Source organism: Cadophora gregata, assembly GCF_030347475.1.
Source record: "Cadophora gregata isolate MNR1 chromosome Unknown scaffold_19, whole genome shotgun sequence".
Classification (NCBI taxonomy): Eukaryota; Fungi; Ascomycota; class Leotiomycetes; order Helotiales; family Ploettnerulaceae; genus Cadophora; species Cadophora gregata.
The window spans coordinates 1,024,358-1,042,165 of record NW_026695942.1 but is presented as its reverse complement, the minus strand read 5'-3'; the positions used below and the strand labels follow the sequence as shown (position 1 = coordinate 1,042,165).

Genomic DNA, 17,808 nt, shown 5'->3' with positions numbered 1-17,808 from the left:
GACCATTTGTAAAGCCATGAGTATGGCTGTGGAGCTAGGACTGAAAGCACCAGAGAAAAGCTGCAGCGAACTCCCATACAGCACGGGAGTATGAAGTACTCTTGACTGACTCACGTATTCAATGTCCCATCCTCAAGGACAGTTGCGCAGAGTTGATCAGCGACGCAGGGGTTGATGGGGAAGTCGGGAATATTAGGTTTGATCTTCTGAGCCTTGCGTGGGAGGGGACAACTGATAGCTTGACCAAATTTATCCACAATGGTCAGCTTCGTGATAGCTAGCTGTCCATGTTGAACGCCTTTGAAAGGCTGGAATTTACTGCCTTCAAAGTTGTGCATTGTGCCAAATGGGGTCTTCGAGGTCTGGCTATCCATCATACTGACCATCTCCTCCATGAGTTTGGGTCGATTCGCTGGAAGGCCAATTTTCGGCCCTTCACGAAATTAGCAATGGAGATGTCAATGGAATACATTCTTAGCTTACTTAAGTCGATGGCCTCTTGTAGGGCTACCACACCCTTCCCCTGCTCTCGGACATTGGGTTTGACATGAGAGCCTGTGCCCAAAGTCAATAAAGAGTCTGTAAATCCAGTCAAGTCGCCGCTGATGAATTTCAGCTGCTCGATCTTCCGAATAAATGCCTGAAATCTCGCCTGATCTAGTCTCCCACTAAGAACCTTTTCGCCTTCTTGGTCCAAGACAGGTTTCCCGTCCTTGCCAAGAACCTCCTCTTGTAGGGTCGTCGGAACATCGACGCCGGCAATATCCAGGACCTGTTTGACGACAGCGGCAAGGGCAAATGATGGCTGAGGGAGAACCAAAATTCGACCAGACACGGCTCTTGTATCCTGGTCGCTGAGGTTGAAAGGTTGGTGTAAAGGTTTCGGATTGATATATCGGACCTGGCTTTGGTTATTTGGACTCATGGGTGAACTGCTGAGCCCTACGGCCCATTGAGAGGCATCAACATTGTAGAACATTGCCTCCCACTCGATGAAAATAGGACAAAATGGCTGGCCTGACCAACTCTTATGACCTGTCTGAGATCTTTTCGTGCCGTCGCTTGCTTCACATAGTAGTTTAAAGATTGTTGGTACAATGTCTCCAGAGAGTACGGGTAAATTGAGATTGGAGAGGAGCGTGGTTATTTCCGGATTTGATGGAGGCTGGAAGGTATTGGTATCGAAACGAATCTGAACAGCATCTAGAAACTCAGCGGGCCAACCAGAGTCAATCCCGGCAACACAAATAGTGGGATCTGTCCTCATTTTGAAGGTGTCACAACCTATCTTCTTCACAGGAATTTGCGGTGTTCCAGAGTCAGGCACGATGTTCTTAATTGCAGATGTTAGTCGGGCCTTTGTGTCCAATAGCGACTTTAAGACGCTCTTTGGGATTTTCGGGTCGCTGGTCGTCTGCTCTCTGCCATAGAGGTCCAGCATTCTGTTAAGATATTGGCTTCTTCGGGCTTCAATCCCATTGTTCACATCGGTGCAGTACTTGAACCATTCTGCAAACAGAGCCCATCTACTGACTGCTAGTTTTCGCTCAGTGATGTCTAACTGTTGTTGAAGCTCGTTCAATCGGTTGAGGATGTCAAGCTCGGACAGCCCAGTGACCGGGTCTTCCTCTCTGGACGGAGACTGAGGCGGTCCGTTCTTTGCCTTCCTCTTGTCGTAATGCCATGCATACCCCCCGAGTGTTGTTTTGAAGCTTTGTCCAGATATCAAATCAGCAGCCTTGACACGCGAATCGTAGTCAGTCCCGGCCTCGTACAGCAATTCTGCCATTTCAAGAATCGTCGTTGCTGTTGCATTGATCCCTTCACCAAGCAATTGCTCTTGCGATGCATCGTCCCTATGGGCATGCAGGAACGTGATCACGGAGTCCAGGGGTGTAACACCAATCGAGACAGGTTCCATGGCAACATCCTTCGTAAAGTTTTCAGCGTACTTGTCAGCCGAAGTCTTTGGCCTCTGCTTTGAGTCGTAAAGGACATCAGATATCATGCCATGTGAGATGACTGCTGTTTTTTCTCGATTATTTTCGAGCTCTGCCGTAGCATCAACAGTGAGTTTACAAAAGAACTCTTCGAGTCTGGCCTTGAGATTGCCTCTATTTCCGTTCTTTCCCAATGGACCATCATCCATGGAGCTGTGCCAACCGACCACAACGTAATCACATAGCGCATGCTGAAGGTATTTGCCTTTCTCATACTCGAAGTTGTCTTTCATAGAGAAGACATTGGGGTTGTGGATGGTGTAATCCGCGAAAACCGGGTTAGATGAATTCATGATACTTAAAGAGACTCGTGGTACATCGGACTCCGTATACTTTGTTGTCAGCAAACTTGGGGATCTGTATCCGATATATTTTTCGGCCTGACTGTAAAGAAGATTTCCTTTCGGAGCTTTGTTATCATACTGATCAGGCTGTCAGTGCTGGTAAGATACGTGTACGAGCATTTGTCACTCACCATCACGAAAGGCGTAACTTCTGTCTCCAGATCAACATCGCCGGCAAGATCTTCGATCGTTTGCAAACGGTCTGACTCCACTACCCACGCATCTACCTTGGGAATTCTAGCATCTGCTGGGAGGAACTCCTTGAGAATTCGAACAACAAGCCATCTGTTTGGAACGAGACGAAATGTTGGATTTGGCGAGGTAGATGCTTCCGTACCATTATCTGGATTATGTCTCTCGGTCTCTGGAGCAGCACTCGCTCCAGTCCTGTAGCCCCGAGACAGGCTCCAGTGAAGATAGACACCAAGACGAGATTCAATGACTGAACCCTCTGGGTTGACTTCAAAGTTCGGAGCAGGATCTTGGATCACGACAGGTTTGGGCTCGCTAGAATATGCCTTTGAAATCCTAGGGTTCAATATAGCGGGCCGAGAAGCATGAAGATCAATAGGTGGGAGGACGTCATGCTGTCAAAGATCAGTTCTGATCAGCCGACGGTTTATGAGCTTTACCTTAATGACTGAACTATCAAGTCGTAGCCCGACATAATCTGGCTGCGTAATAGGAGCCACGAGCACTGTAGATCCTTGGGTATCGCAAGACGGCTTGTTTAGCACGAAGGCATCAAGATTGATCGGTATGCAGACATTGTCCAACATCTTTCCTGATAACCAAGAGACCAGCACATGCACGACAGCCAGAATATCTTTGGAAGCTATATCGGGGGTTCGAGGACGCTGGAGCTACCGTGGTTCTAGTCTCTTGACCACACACGGTACAGGTGCGACCTCTCCCAGTAAAGAGAGCTGCACAGCTCTGGACAATCAGTGTCATTCCAGCAGAAGCAACGGCGAGGTCGTCTGCTTTCGAGCGGTGCCAAGGGTTTCGTCTTCGGTGTTACAAGCAAGGAAGCAAGCAAGCAAGTGGCCATTGCAAAAGAGCAAGCTGACGATGGAGCTCTGCAAGGTGCCGTTGCAAGCACGTCCATTCGTGTTGGTCTGCCTGCAAGTGATCTGTCTGGAGGGCTGCATCGTGGAGAAATCTGGGGCTGGCTGAGCTCGTTGCATTGCATTGCATTGCATTCATAATTCATACGGAGGTAGGGTACAGACAGCCACAAAGCCTTACATGAGCTGAGCTGAGCTGATTTTGTTCTGGCTCGGAGCCGGAGCTGCAGCTCAACGACGAGACCAAGCTCAAGCTCAAGCTTCGAGAATCCGGCGTCGATGTCGATGTCGATGTCGATGTCGTGGAGCTGGAGCTGGAGCTGGAGCTGGAGCTGGAGCTGTTAACTCTGCTCCGGCAATTTACATCTGCGTCTGGGTGATATCGAGCCACAGTTTGGTCTGGGGCAGCAGGGGCAGGGGCAGGGGCAGGGGCAGGGGCAGGGCAATTTCCGTGGCAGTGGAAGTCTGGAAGGGGCACTGCGGGGCACTGCGGGGTGCGGGTGCGGGTGGGGTGGGGTGGACCGTGACCGTGGACATCAGCTCCCTTGTCAGTGGAAGTGTGCAGAATCTAGAGCACATAGGGAAAATTACCTACTCGTAGGTACACATATCTATCCCGCAGCTGGCATGCTAGAGCATCGCATCCAGTCGCAACGATAGATTTTTATATTTTGCTTTCGTTACAACATGCACGAGATTGATAGACTAACACCCTTCTTAGAGCAGCGAGCCAAATGCCAATCTACCTCACTGCATTTCAGCTCAGCCTTCCACTTGTACTTGTGGCTTGCAGTGAGACGAGATAAGATTCATCCAGATGAGTTACGGTTTACCTCAAAACTTTCCTTTGGCGATGCGATGCTCTGGATGCAAAGAGCGTTTTTTAGAGGAAACCCTGTGCCTCCAATTGGCATCTATTTGAGCGGTGAAACCAGCCAGCAAGCCACTGACTGCTCAGACACGTCGTCGCCCTGCTCTAGATCTTAGAGAGTCTGCAGCCCTTGGGGACTTAGTCTGAGACGTTCTGGCTCCATTTACCTACCTACCTTCTTGGTACCCGTCAACCACCGTCAACCAAATCCCTTCTTTTCAAAAACAACAACGTCAAACATGCGGCGAAGCGCAGCTGCGACGTCTCTCCTAATATTCGCCCTCTCAATCATCTCGACGACCTACGTTCTCCTTTCTCTGACATCCAAACGATGGTCTATCCAGAAGTACTACCTCAACAAAGAAGGAGACTTGGGATTTGGAGCAGGATGGGTGGATCCCATATGCAATGCTAGCAAATCTCCATTCTATCGTTGCGAACCACCAGTTCTCACCATCAAGAACAATATTGCTAGCTGCAACGTCCCGAATTGCCATTTCTATCGGCCGTATGGCAGGAATAAAACAAGTTGTAGGGTGGCTGTAGAGACAAAAGATGCGGAGCCGAACAGTGTGACAAACGCCGGCGAGCAAGAGTGTCAGGATGGTACGTGACCTCTCCACAAACTCTTTGTACACCTTCAACTAAGCAATGCAGTCCATTATACAGGAAACCTTCAAATCGCAGCATCAGTTTTCATTACTCTCAGCCTAATACTTCTTATCCCTCTCACTATCGCCAACTTCCTCCTCGGGGTCAAAGGTCCCAGATATGCAACACACACCCCAGCAGCTGCCACAATCTCGACCGAAGAAGCGGGCACTGAGCCAAAAGCCGCCACTCATACAATGGGACCACTAAATGGTCACAAAACCCCCATTAGGAAGAAACCGGCAACCTGGACTCCGTATTTGGTCTTTGTGCTCCTCGTATCTCTTTACATTGGTGCAATCCTCCAGATCCTGGCACAGTTTTTTGGAGTGATATCAATGACGATCATCGCAACCCCGACACAGGACCAAGCCATTCAGAGTAATGTTGACAACCTGGGAGCCACACCATGGATCATTGACAAGGCTTTGAGCGCGTATGCTACTGTTGCTTGGACAAGTGCGCTTGCTTGTGCCGGCTTGGTCAGCTTAGTGTATCGAACACCGAAGTTCACGAAACTTATATAGAGGAAGATCGTAGTTCTGAAAGAGCATTGACGTTGGATATGTTTGATTCAGAACGGACGCTGTGTATGTTTGTAGCTCATGCGTGATTAATGGCTTCGCATATGGACTGCTTTAATGATATGGTCATCTACTTCAACCTTGATAAATGTGCGACAAGTCATAGATATATTTCGAGTACAGTCAAACCTCCTGATTATAGAAATCCGTATCACCTTCCGCCTTCTTCAGAACCAAAAGCGGAACCGGAGCGCCTTTCTCACCGGGCCTTGCCTTCCTCGGCTCACCGTCTGTCACCCATGTGACTTTACTCCCATCTGCCATCACATATGTTTCTCGTAATACCAACTTCACAACTCCTCGAGGCTGTAATATGACCTTGTTCAGCCCGTTGCCTTTGTCATCAATCTGAGCGATGTTCTTCAGTTGCGGCTTAGCAATTCTTGCAATAGGTAGCTCCGCAAGCCTGATACTGGCATCGGTTGTCTTTTGGTCATTCCGAAGCTCGATAGTGGCGTCTGGTCTGCCAGACCTTGGAATCAGCTTGACACCGAGGATGGGCTTGCCAGCTGCATCTGTAGAGTTATACAACGTCGGAACAAAGCGCTGGTTCCTTACCATGCGAGCCCCTGGGCCGGTATACCCTCCCATCGGAATTAGGGGTTCGCGGGTGATGTTTTTGTTGTCGGGCAAGTCCTTGTCATCTGGGGAAATGGGCATCTCGATTCGAAGTTCTAGCAATCTGTAGCCAGGATTCTCTTGGGGACGTCTGCGTCTAATCGCGAAAATGACATCGTAAAGATACTTGGTGTCGGTTGGCACTGGTGAGATTGGCACGTTAGGCGGTTATCAATAGGGTTAAGCGAGCTGCTTACAAAAGTCGAGTGGCGCATAGCAGAACTGGCCATTGCCCGTTATCAACGGGGCTGGGGGGGGAGTGCGATAATCAACATGCACGAGTAACGTGAATTGAGGTTCTGGGATAGTTCCTGGCCCAGGCGTGCCAGTGGTTGTGAACGGAATAACCACAATAGAAGACAAATTTGGACGTGGCTGGCCTGGCAGTTTTGGTACACTGCTGCTTGGTGGTGAAGTTGGCGGCAGCTTGATGTCTTTCGGATCAGTACTTGTAGACCGTATCAAAGGCTCCGAAGGAAGATTTTGAGTGGAAAGGCGGCCCCTGGGCTCATGCGCAGGTGCAGCACGATTGAGCCCAGTCCAAAGCTGACGCCGAAAATTTGGGAAGGGAGACTCTCGAGTTGGTATTGGCTGCCTTATAATGAGTGAATCTAAAATTGTCAGCGGAGAGCGCCGTGATTGATGGTGTTTTAGCTCACAAGATGGATCGCTGAGTTCCAACCCGAGAACACATGCGTTGGCAACCTTATCCGTGTACATTCCCTTGTACTTTTGGGACCTCAAGAGAATCGAGTTCACAGAATCGGCAATAGTGATCGGCTTTATCAACCTGGTATTCTCATCGTAGTAATTCTTTTGGACTTCATCGAGAGGTTGTTCATTGGCGGCAGTCCCAGGACCTGGAAGTAAAGGCCACACTGCTTTCTCTCCAGTTCCTTCAGGAGCATTGTTGGTGTAAAGCATCCTAACCTGAAGTTCGGAAATGATCGGCTTCCCATCTTCAGCTTTCAATGAATAGCCCATCGCATAGCGTTGCTCTGTGTAATTACCAAGTCAGTGAGGGCGTCAGAACATAGGAAGGATACTCACGATGCGGTGGTTGGGCGATCTTAATCTGGTGTATCTCCTCAGGTAGGCAGTCCATCAGACACATAATTGTGAAATCATCCATCTTGGTTAATCTTACGACCGGGTTCCTTGGAGGTTGGTCAAGATCCTCGCCGAAACTTTTGGTGACAGGATCAAAGTTCCAACAGAGTACAGTGATCTTGAGATCTGGTATAGCTTTTACGACAGACGAACGGAAAATAAATCCAAACCTAGGTACCGGAGGTGAAACGTTTTTCAAATGCTGGATGTGACTGTCTAGATAGAAGTTGTAAACATCTTTAATTCGCAGGCGAGTGGAATCGTAGTCTGGTTCCAAATGGTTTGCGCAACTCAGGGCACCATCGATGAAACAATCGAGCCATGAATGATCAACAAAGAAAAAGCGAAGAGCCTCAGGTGGAAGATTTGGAGCAATTGGTTTTCCAGTTTCTGGCCTCGCACGAATATGAGAAGGTTCGGGGAAGAGATAATGCGCTAAATATGTTATTAGATCATCCAAGAGCATTTCAAGAGCTCTCACCTGGGATATGGGCCAAGTAGAGGCAATCACTGATCCATGAATGAATCAGCTCCCAGTCAGAATTTGCAGCCTCGTCCAAATTGAAGTCGTTGTAGAGAGAATTGCCACCGACCGTGCCAGCATATCGATCAATTGTGAGCTGAACGGCCTTTGCGAATATTGGAGCGACAGCAGGATCGGACAGTGGTGGAGCGACGGAATTGGTGGAGGGTGGACTGATACGTGAAACATCCCCAGAGAATGTTTCTGGCCTGTCTCGTGAGATTAGTATGCTTTCTCAATCCGCGGTTCTTGTCGTGCAGTGTCCAAATGCCTGGACTTTTTGAAAGTATTTAAATCGTGAAAAGTAGAGGTGCTCACCTGAAGCCACGGACAGTGCTTACCATCGCTGTTGATCTTTCCATCACCTCTCTCGGCTTTGGGATATTATTGGTCAGTAGGCGTGTGTTTGATGCAGCTTTTGTCCAAACCATAGATCGGAATCGAAGGAGGGCGGCATTGAAGGGCGAGTCTGAGATAGCAGTAACCTTACCCAGTGACCATGCTGATGAATAGGTCAAATCCATGATGCCGATGTCTCGATCGAAAACTTGGTAATCCTTCCCCGTCATGGAAATTTTGGGCCAGTTGTGTGTAACAGCGGCAGGCACAGTTGGGGTGGAGGCACCAACAAGAGGGCCTCTATTGAACGCCACAGTTTCTTCACCTGTGGCGGTTCTCCATCTCGAAAGAGTGTAAGACTTCTCAAGTCGGTCATGAAGAACTTTTGCTGCATGCTGCAACGCAGCCGTTGGATATTTCACGTCAAGCATAGCCTTTAGGGAGAGCGTTGGTGGCTTCAGCGGCTGCATGTCAGTGGCTATGGCTGCCATAGTGTCGACAAAGTCAACCGCTTGCGGGATACAGGTGTAGACCCAAGAATGCAGTGATATAAGTCCAATTCTTTTCTCGTCATCCTTGAGTTTTGGAAAGGGGGACTTTTCGTCCATGAGTGTTGAGTCGTAATGTTCTATAGAGATCAGGTGAACAACCTGGGCGCGAGGATTGTCACACCTGACTCTTCCAGTTCGTGAAGATATGACGACCGAAAAAAAGCCTTCTTCTTCGATACCAGCGTCAGGAAAGCCCATGGTATTCACCTGCCTCACATGAGACAATAACTGGGATCTTCATTAGCAAGTTCACCTGATCTCAACCCGGAGAATAGGGGCCAGGTAGGTACCTTCTGACCTTCGAATATTCGGTCTTCGTCCTGGCCATTCGGGATATTTGCAGTCACCCTGGACCCGAGGATTTTCTTTACCAATGACATCTTTGGGAATATTACAGATGTCATCTCGGCGGACACCTTCAGGTCATCAAAGTCTTGCTTTCCACTTCCTTCATACCCTGCTTCAAAATAGACCCTGTGCTTGGGAATTTTCGTGAAGTATTCCCCTACAGTCATTTGATAGGCGCCATTGGCTGGAAGTTTCTCTGGATCATAAGATGCTATCACTGTGACAGGCATAGGTGGGTCTATTGTTTCTGGAGTACGCGATCCAGCAAGAGATGTGGCTTCGGGGGAAGGAAGGACATGGAAACCAATGTCAATGGCATCAACTGGAGTCACCAAAAGTTCCTCCGGATCAAAGGTCACTAATGCCATCCAAGGAACGAGATTTCGCCCTTTGCCGTCAGAGCCCAAGTCAATCGGATCCGACAAGAATTTGTATGCCACACCAGCTTCACGGAGCCATGGCACATGACTACAGTAACGAAAGACAAAGATCAGCAAGCAAATCACTTGAATAGCTGATGTCCACCTCCAGCCACTTACGGATCATTGAAAACAATGTGGGGAAGGATTCGACCTTCATCATGATGCCCATCCGGGGGGTAAAAAGTATTAACGAGCTTTGGGTCAAGACTGAACTGCGGAGCTTGCACTTGGAATTTCTGTCTCAAGACTGGCTTGGGGTTGATTTTCAAATTCACTTCAGCTCCCTCGTAATTCCAGATAGGTAAGGAATCCGAGCCAACGGTGACTGCTTGCTGTGCTTCAATTCCGTACAGTCCAGCCTCTGAGATTCCAAGTTAGCTACATGCGGGAATCAGGAAACAGAAGATTACTTAGAGATGGCTTGTAGTAGCTAAAGAGACGCATGTGTCCAGGCGCAAGCTGGTCTTGAGGAGGTTCCTCGCCAATGGCCAGTTTGACAGCGGTCGCGACATTCTTCTTCACAAGGACCCGAGCCATGATCGAAGGCCGCCTGTACTCGAACACGGTGAAAATACGAAAGCGTAGAAAACATCCGAAACGACAATGATAGCATTTTGGTATCTTCACACACACAGCATCTGTGGAGCATTTCAACAGGAGATTTTCTTCGCCGTCTAGAGCAAGCCACAACTTGCTGCTCTAGGGCGCCTGCAGGAAGAAATCCCAAGCCAAGTTTTACGAACAAGTTGCTCAGCTCACTTAATAATTTATCAGAAGGATGTCGCACAAGAAGGCTACACGCACGCTCGAGAGAATAGGGCAGGCAGGCAGGGAGTCGGGACCTGTCGTTCCAATTGCAGCGGCTGGGCACGCTGTAGCCAAAGTAGGTAAGTTTACCTAGTTTACGATGTTTCCTCCAGTAAGGTTAGGTAAATTTACCAACCTGATGTACCTAGGTAAAATAACCTTTACATACTCAGCTCCTGCACCACAAGCCACCAACCTCCAACTCTTCCCTACCTACCTACATTACGTCCGCAAGTTGCTTCCACTCTCATGCAGTCATGCAGGCATGCAGGCATGCAGTGATATCGTGCAGTAAAGTTGCATTCAGCGCGGGCGGGTTGAATTAATGCTGCATCAGGTGCTCCAACCCGCATTTGGTTGATCGGGAGATGCAACCTCCCAGCCTGTGCCAGGACGCCTCATTCTTGAGCTTGGTGCGCATCCTATCTCACCATCAAACGATGGTTCCCCTGATCATCTGTGAAGCGGCGAGACACCGTGACGGTGTATTGCCAGCCACCGTTGCCCAAACGATGCAAGCTCTGGGGGTGCCATCGTCCAATCAGTGATTTGTTCCTCCAGCGAGGACTTTACTGCTTTGATTGTCCGCCTGAAGAGTGAGAGAACAAGGCGTGCCAAGCATCACGAAGGTGACAGAGAGACTTATATGCAGATCGTGCCCCAAGACTGCGGGTGTCTGGAGAGACTTGGAACCTCCCAAGATGGCCTCGAGTACCTTCCTCAAAGATGGCAAGCTTGCTTCAGATGGTGATTGGCCCGAGATATTGAGAAGAGCGAACCTGGAAGACCTCAACCCCCAATCGACAGGCAGCCCCGATGATGTAACAGTGACTGGTGAGCAGGTCTGGGAGCTTGAATTTTCATCAAAGGCGAATGCTACATACTTCAAAACTCCACTTGTAGCCGAGAAAGGTTCGGCATGGGTAGGAGACGAATTCGATTGTTCGTACTCTTTCAGTACATACGTTGGCTTCGAATATCGCTAATAGTCGAACAGCTGGGGTGATGCTACTCGCCTCAAATCAGGTTGAGAAATTTCACTCTGGTGGGCTCGGTGGGGTTGGAGATTCCAAAGATTCCCACCCAATCTCGTTGTTAGACGACGATGTGTTCTCTCGCCCAATTCCATTGCGAGGGGATATCGAGAATGGCGATGCTAGCATTTGGAAGACCTTCGAGATCTCAGATTCAAACAAGCAGCTCAATAGCTTCATAGCAGTTCTGGACCCCGTCAGGAACACCACCGTCAAGCTTCTCAAACCGGCAGAACCAGATTCCTCTCGAAGTCCCAGTGCTCTTTGGTGTATGACCACCCCCGAGGGCTGTAGGTAAAATCCATTATTTCTGCTTTTTGATGTCGTTCAAAGGTCTAGATGCATGGCTGATTCCCCTTTCCAAATATCTATGACTGACCCAACCGTTACTCCAGACGCTACCATTGTGAAATTGACCTTTGGGCTCACCATCTCGGACATTCCAATTCTCGCATGGGTCAACGAGAAGCTAGGCTTGAATATAGAGAGTCTGGATATCCCCGATATCTTCCTCTCTGCCACGAAAACAGTTCTTTACTCTCTGGAAGACCAAACTCCTTCAGACCCCATGTGGACGTGAGTATTCACTCCTACAGTTCTACAACTATTAACACTAGGCCCGAAACCAGATTTTCCGTTCAGGTGAGCATATTAGACTAAGTTTTGATCACCCTCGTAAGGATCATGCTCATTCAAAACAGTTCTCTATTCTGAACTTCGATGTTGCCATTGATTTCTCTGAGATCGACACCACATTCTATATCATGCCTACGAGGTCGATCAATAAGATAGTGACAGATCTGGGATCTGCTTTCGGGAACACAGACGGACTAGATGCCGACCAAGTGTGAGAACCTTCTTTTGTTCCTAGTATGCCGCTCAAGCCGCGAAATTATCCTGCACTGAAATGTCTTCGAGCTTGTCGTTTGTCATTATCTAACATATCGTAGTCCTTCAGACGATCCTAGTGATCCTTTTTCTCGGATCGCAAATCAGTTCAATCTTTGGTACGTCCATCTAGATAAGGATCTAGAGCTGGAGGAAGCAACAGAAGGGCCAGAGCCTGAGCTTGAGCCAGAAAAAGATGCAAGCGGAGTGGTAGATCATGGATTGATTGCAGCAAATGCAGTCAACGCAATGGAAGTGGCGACGTCATCTGAAGAGCCAAAAGGGAAAGGCTCTGCTCCTTTGCAAGTACGTAGACTTTACCAATATTCCATTCCGTACGATGCATCAATCAAGTCTGACTTTCGTGGAGTGGGGCATCAAGCTACTTATGAGCTGGAAAACAGGAGAAAATAATGATATCCCAGTTATCATCGGACTTGGCTACGAGTCGCGAATGAAGATATTTCACGGTGAGCTCATTCTCGCCAATAACCCGATTGTCCTGAATTCTCGCCTTCCCGACTATGATCACAGGTGAGTAGCCCAACTTGCTATCGTTGTGATTGTCACCAAAATTACGAAGTTCTTGATATCATTGCACATATTGACCCGACCTAAACTAGGCTCGCGCTACCCTACAAAATACTGGAATCCCAAGGTACCAAAATCGATACCTTTCATCCAATACCTGCATCAATCAGTCTGTGGGATCTCTTCTACAGTGATTGTGGACATCCTCCCAAGGAGCTTCATAGCATTCCCTTCAATATAAGCCTGGCCGAATTGTCCTACCAGGTTGGTTGATCCAGCTACGCACGAATCTCGTGTGATTCAGTGATGCAAGATCCAGCATTATCACGCGGAGCATCGCTGACATGTAGGGTAGACCATCCCTGGGGCCACGCCCGCAGACAAGACTTCATCAATAACTTTCGCCATGACTATCCAGAGAGATGGAGAGCAAGCGCCATTATCCGGAGAAGAGGCCCCTACCGGAGGACTTGTCTGGGAGGAGATCTCCGTCTTTGCTTCTAGAATGGCAGGAAAGGATCCCAAAACCAAATCTGCTTTGAAGTTGACCTCCATCCAGATTGCGTCTCAAGTAAAATTGACACCAAAGACCTTAACGGAACCCCCCATCAAGGAGGCCATCCTAGATGTAGCTCTGTCATACGACAATCTCGCAGGCGCGACCGATTGGACGCTAGAGGGATCAGTCCAAAACCTCTCGGTCGCACTACTGGCTGATTGTTATTTCGATGAGACTTGCAAGTCCGGAGCAATAGAAGTCCTTGGCAAGCTAAACCTGAGCTCGCTTAAGGTTCTGTATGTTTATTCCGCAGGTCAAGCCTCGTCTCTCCTGATCACCGGGACACTCACCCTTGGGGGCCTGGAGCTCGATTTGAGTTACCAATATGTTAGTACCAAGATCAAGCCAACCGCCAGATCTGCAGCTCAGGTTAGATGGGGAGGTAACCCCCCGAATGCCGAATTAAAACCAGTTTCGGCGACATCGGAGACAAATTGGTCATTCGAAGCTTATCTGAGAGTTACAGACCAAGAATCAACGATTGCTAGCATTGCAGACAGTATAATTCCTGGGAGTGGGCAGGATCTACCTGATTTCGTCGGTGGCATCAGAATTTCAGCTAGGGGCGACCCTCTGAACGCTCCAATTAAGTGAGTTGGCTCTCGAGACTGTTGCCCAATCCGCTTTGGAATCTAGCGAGCGCTGAAATACACTGACACACATCAAAGGCTGATCTACACTGGCAATAACACTGATGGTTCTCTTTTGGCTGTCTGGGTGAACTTAGGGCCCTTTAATATGACTTTCATACAGTACAGGTCAATGGCCACTGCTACGAAGATTGCGACAACGAAATCTATTTTGAGGGTTTCAGCAGACCAAATCCCTCTGCTTGATAAGGTTCCTCTGGTAAATGAGATGCCGCAGCCATTCGACAATCTAGTATACCTGTGGGTCGGGGATCCGGGGCAAACAACCCCTAATCCCAAGGGCTTCACCAGAGAAATGATTGAGATTGAGGCAGGAGGCAAGAGACCGATCAACAAAGCCCTGGAGCAAGCAGGTAACCCTCCAATATTGCTCAAAAAGAGCAAGAGTCAATTGACCGCAGCACATTCCGCCTCAACGAGTCCGGCTTTGGAGGCTGGGCATCATTTTATTGTTGTCACAAATGGTAAAGTGGTACTCGATCATGTCTTCGAGCCCGGAGAGAAAGATAAGCAGCCACCTATGGCCGGTAAGATCCAGAAATAAGTGTTCATGAATTGGCTGTGTTGACAAGCACCCTAGGAGCTTCCCCTACCCCACCAGTCCCTCCACGTCCTCCGAACCCACCATCCGTAACGACAGTCTCGGAAAAGCCACCAGCGAAGGGGGATACCAATACCAGAGCAGGTCCCTTAAGTATCTCCGGACTCACACTACAGTACAAGAATGGATCGCTCTTCATCGGCGTAGATGCTACCCTTGTCCTGGGACCTCTGACTTTCAGTGTTATTGATTTCACAATAGAGATCGAATTGAGTAAAGTGAAACTTGACAGTCTTGCTGACATCATCAAAGAAAAGCTAGTCAGAGTTAGCATCCACGGACTGGCAGTAGGTGTAGACAAGCCCCCACTTACCTTGAATGGCGTCTTCATCCATGATACGGCGGTAGCCGGCACAGCTGGAGGTTCTATCGAGAGTTATCGTGGAGGTATCGCTGTGGGCTTCAAGGCTTGGAAAATCCTTGCAGTGGGTGAGTATGCTATAGTCACAATGGTCAAAGACGGGCCCCAGTTCAAATCAGTATTTGTGTAAGTCAACCTCTGCGACAAGTGAACTTTCACTGATGCTTTATAGGTATGGTAAACTCGATGGACCTCTCGTCACACTTGAATTTGCTACGATATCTGGCGTTCGTCTTGGTTTTGGTTTCAACTCTCTTGTGCGTCTACCCAAGGCGGAGCAATTATACCAGTTCCCATTCATATGTGATACTGTGACTGGAGATGATCCTTTGAAGATTCTCAATGTAAGGGGGCCCAACTCCACTCTCTTGCGACTCGACCCCTGGTGACTAAATTATTTCTAGGCTCTGAAAGAAGGACCGAATCCCTTTGTCTACACCAAAGAAGGGGGTTGTTGGTTCTTGGCCGTAAGTAGTCACTCTTGAGACACAAGGAAGTGCTAATACCAATCTGAAGGGAATGACCATTACTTGCTTTGACTGCATCACTTTGACGGCTGTGCTGATGTTCGAGGTTGAGACAAAGTCAACTCATAACGGAGTTATCATTGCTCTTCTTGCCGATGGAGTATTCCAAATGCCCCCTCTCGCACAACCGGAAGTCTCGTTATTCTATATCGAGCTTTTGATCAAGGTCGAGCTCAATTTCATCGAAGGGTATATTGCTGCTGACGCAGCATTGGCTCCTGCTTCGTGAGTCCAAATTCCCTTTTTCAACATGGATTCGCTAACTCTTCTCTCTCTGAAAGGCACGTGTACGTCCCACAGGCAAAGTTGACAGGAACTGGTTCATTCTACTCGTGGTTTCCACCGAACGCGCATGCGGGAGACTGGGTAGTGACAATTGGTGCGTCACTATAGCCTTCATAATTACTTGGCAGAATGCCTGACAATGTCTAGGTGGTTATCATCGAGCTTATAAAGAGCCAGACCATTATCCCCATAATCTTACCCGTCTAGGGCTAAACTTTGTGGTAGGGAATGGAATCGTAAGTTATTCCCGTACCAATATGAACTGTACACTCGCTCACATGAAGTGTAGCATGTCATTGGGGGAGCGTAAGTAATCTACCTTGTGAATTGATGGGTGAATGTAAACTCAGAATAAATTAGCTACGTCGCTGTTACACCGAAGTGTGCTATGGCAGGTGGAGCTCTACATATCTCATTAGACGTGGGACCCGTGAGGTGAGCAGGAGATTCCTCACTTCTTACATTGTTGTGGTCCTAACATGTGCATCAGCGCTCATGCAGATATTGCATTGGATGTCTTCGTCAACTTCAAACCCTTCTACTTCATTGCTGAAATGCGCTTGTCGGTCGGCATTGAATGTGAAGTGGATCTTTTGTTTGTTTCATTCCATGTTTCAATGTCGTTGGGGGCAGATTTGGTTCTGTGGGGACCGGACCAATTTGGAGGAGTTGCTCACGTACATTTTTGGTTCTTCGGTAGGCATTTCCTCTTATCCTAGACTTTGTATGGACAGTGTACTGATCTTGATTCTAGGCTTTAGTATTGACTTCGGGAGTGGACTTAAAGATGTCCCAGGTGTGTCGTTGCTCGAATTCTTTGAAATAGTGAAGACGGCAGGCCCAGATAGCGAACCTCCACCAGGAGACCATACCTCGAATGTAAATCCCTGCCAAGCACTCCATAAATACACCATCGAGGAGGGACTCTTCCCACACAAGCCAATATCCGAAGATGAAACAACTTTTCCCAACACCGGTGCAAACACCGAATGGAAAGTGTTGGCTGGCCCTCTCCGGATCCGAATAGATGCCGATTTTGCTCTGAAATCCGCTTCTCTAGTCAATGCGGCAAAGGATCCCAGGAACTTCAATCACATTACCACCGCGCCACCGCAAGATCTGGATGATTTCTATGCATTTCCAATGCATCTGACCAGCCCTGTGGAAGCTTCGCACATGAACATAACGATCTACTTCCTAGGTGGTAAAGAAGAGGACAAAGAGCTCATGACAGACTTCCGAGCCGAGCTTGTGCTCAAGAATGCACCCAGAGCTGTCTGGGACAAGTACACAGCGGACAAGAACCCCCTATCCAGAATTAGTGGCCAGAAATCTAAAGCACTGGAAAATGGAAGCGACCCAACGATGGAACTTTGCCAAGGAGTGAGGATTCTACCGCCTCTTCCATACCTGGATCAATGTCCTGTTCTTGACTTCGATGCTACTGCTGCAATGATGGTGTATAACGACAACGAACCATTTCCTAGCTTTGACCCTGAGCAGAGCACTTATCTTGCAGAGCCATTCGAACCCGATTCCTCCCCAATCGTGCAGTGGGCCAACTTCGAGAAGCTGTGGAAGGGTGAAAACGAGCCTCTTGTAACTGGTCCATCTGGAGAGCAAGTTCTGAAGTCCGATATCCGAGGAGACAATGCCATTGGAGCCGGTATACTTGGCTTGATTGTGAACACCCTTGGTTGGAATGAGCGACGACCAGCTGAGAAAGAGCAGGGCACGGCTCCTGATGTGCTAAGCTCAGACGGCAAGGTTCAAAGGAAAGAGTGGCAGCTGGTCAGCATACCACCAACTGTTCTCGCGGAGGAATTGAAGTACTACTATCCATACTTGCCAATGGCTACAGGTCTGGTCGCAGCGTAGGCAAGTATCTACCTTGCCTAAGTTTTGATTGGTATCTCAATTTAGGGAGCAGATGATCCTGCGAGGGGTTGTGTCAATGGTGTTCACTCATTTCATTATCTTATTCCTGAGTTCTACAACGACAATTGCTGGATGGCCAGCTAAGTTTTAGTCATGATCGATGCTGTCGTTAATTCTCAACCGAACCCCAACAGTATTATAACCTAAAAGACCTTCATCCAAGGATTTCTTGAGAAAAAGTACAACACTGAGGATATCT

At 48.5% G+C, this 17,808-nt stretch overlaps 4 protein-coding genes across 4 annotated transcripts; 2 read left to right on the top strand and 2 right to left on the bottom strand.

Annotated features, from left to right (window-relative positions):
- Positions 1 to 110: 110 nt before the first annotated feature.
- On the bottom strand, positions 111 to 3,123 carry ONS95_007362 (uncharacterized protein; the record flags this gene model as incomplete). The annotated part of the gene is made up of 4 exons (XM_058500867.1): positions 111 to 433; positions 484 to 2,422; positions 2,476 to 2,931; positions 2,977 to 3,123. 4 exons carry the CDS (start codon positions 3,121 to 3,123, stop codon positions 111 to 113), a joined length of 2,865 nt encoding a protein of 954 aa, XP_058349684.1.
- An 822-nt stretch (positions 3,124 to 3,945) lies between these two features.
- Positions 3,946 to 5,593, top strand: ONS95_007361 (uncharacterized protein). The gene is made up of 2 exons (XM_058500866.1): positions 3,946 to 4,888; positions 4,940 to 5,593. Exons 1-2 carry the CDS (start codon positions 4,522 to 4,524, stop codon positions 5,458 to 5,460), a joined length of 888 nt encoding a protein of 295 aa, XP_058349683.1. The 5' UTR covers positions 3,946 to 4,521; the 3' UTR covers positions 5,461 to 5,593.
- A 31-nt stretch (positions 5,594 to 5,624) lies between these two features.
- On the bottom strand, positions 5,625 to 9,965 carry ONS95_007360 (uncharacterized protein; the record flags this gene model as incomplete). Its single annotated transcript, XM_058500865.1, has 9 exons — positions 5,625 to 6,278; positions 6,333 to 6,746; positions 6,795 to 7,133; positions 7,186 to 7,680; positions 7,727 to 7,977; positions 8,087 to 8,886; positions 8,949 to 9,474; positions 9,546 to 9,789; positions 9,839 to 9,965. 9 exons carry the CDS (start codon positions 9,963 to 9,965, stop codon positions 5,641 to 5,643), a joined length of 3,834 nt encoding a protein of 1,277 aa, XP_058349682.1. The 3' UTR covers positions 5,625 to 5,640.
- A 446-nt stretch (positions 9,966 to 10,411) lies between these two features.
- ONS95_007359 (uncharacterized protein) lies at positions 10,412 to 17,549 on the top strand (the record flags this gene model as incomplete). Its single annotated transcript, XM_058500864.1, has 19 exons — positions 10,412 to 11,177; positions 11,233 to 11,559; positions 11,665 to 11,911; positions 11,971 to 12,116; positions 12,220 to 12,463; positions 12,528 to 12,691; positions 12,781 to 12,952; positions 13,044 to 13,837; positions 13,916 to 14,424; positions 14,478 to 14,985; positions 15,032 to 15,203; positions 15,264 to 15,326; positions 15,376 to 15,611; positions 15,668 to 15,765; positions 15,819 to 15,907; positions 15,961 to 15,977; positions 16,032 to 16,106; positions 16,162 to 16,367; positions 16,426 to 17,549. Exons 3-19 carry the CDS (start codon positions 11,723 to 11,725, stop codon positions 17,547 to 17,549), a joined length of 4,806 nt encoding a protein of 1,601 aa, XP_058349681.1. The 5' UTR covers positions 10,412 to 11,177; positions 11,233 to 11,559; positions 11,665 to 11,722.
- Between the last annotated feature and the right edge of the window lie 259 nt (positions 17,550 to 17,808).

What these genes read in the sequence shown, in the direction of transcription:
- ONS95_007361 (XM_058500866.1), top strand. Translation starts at nt 4,522, where the DNA reads ATGCGGCGAAGCGCAGCTGCGACGTCTCTCCTAATATTCGCCCTCTCA. An exon ending in CGAGCAAGAGTGTCAGGATG is followed by an intron (nt 4,889 to 4,939) that starts GTACGTGACCTC and finishes TAAGCAATGCAG; the next exon opens with TCCATTATACAGGAAACCTT.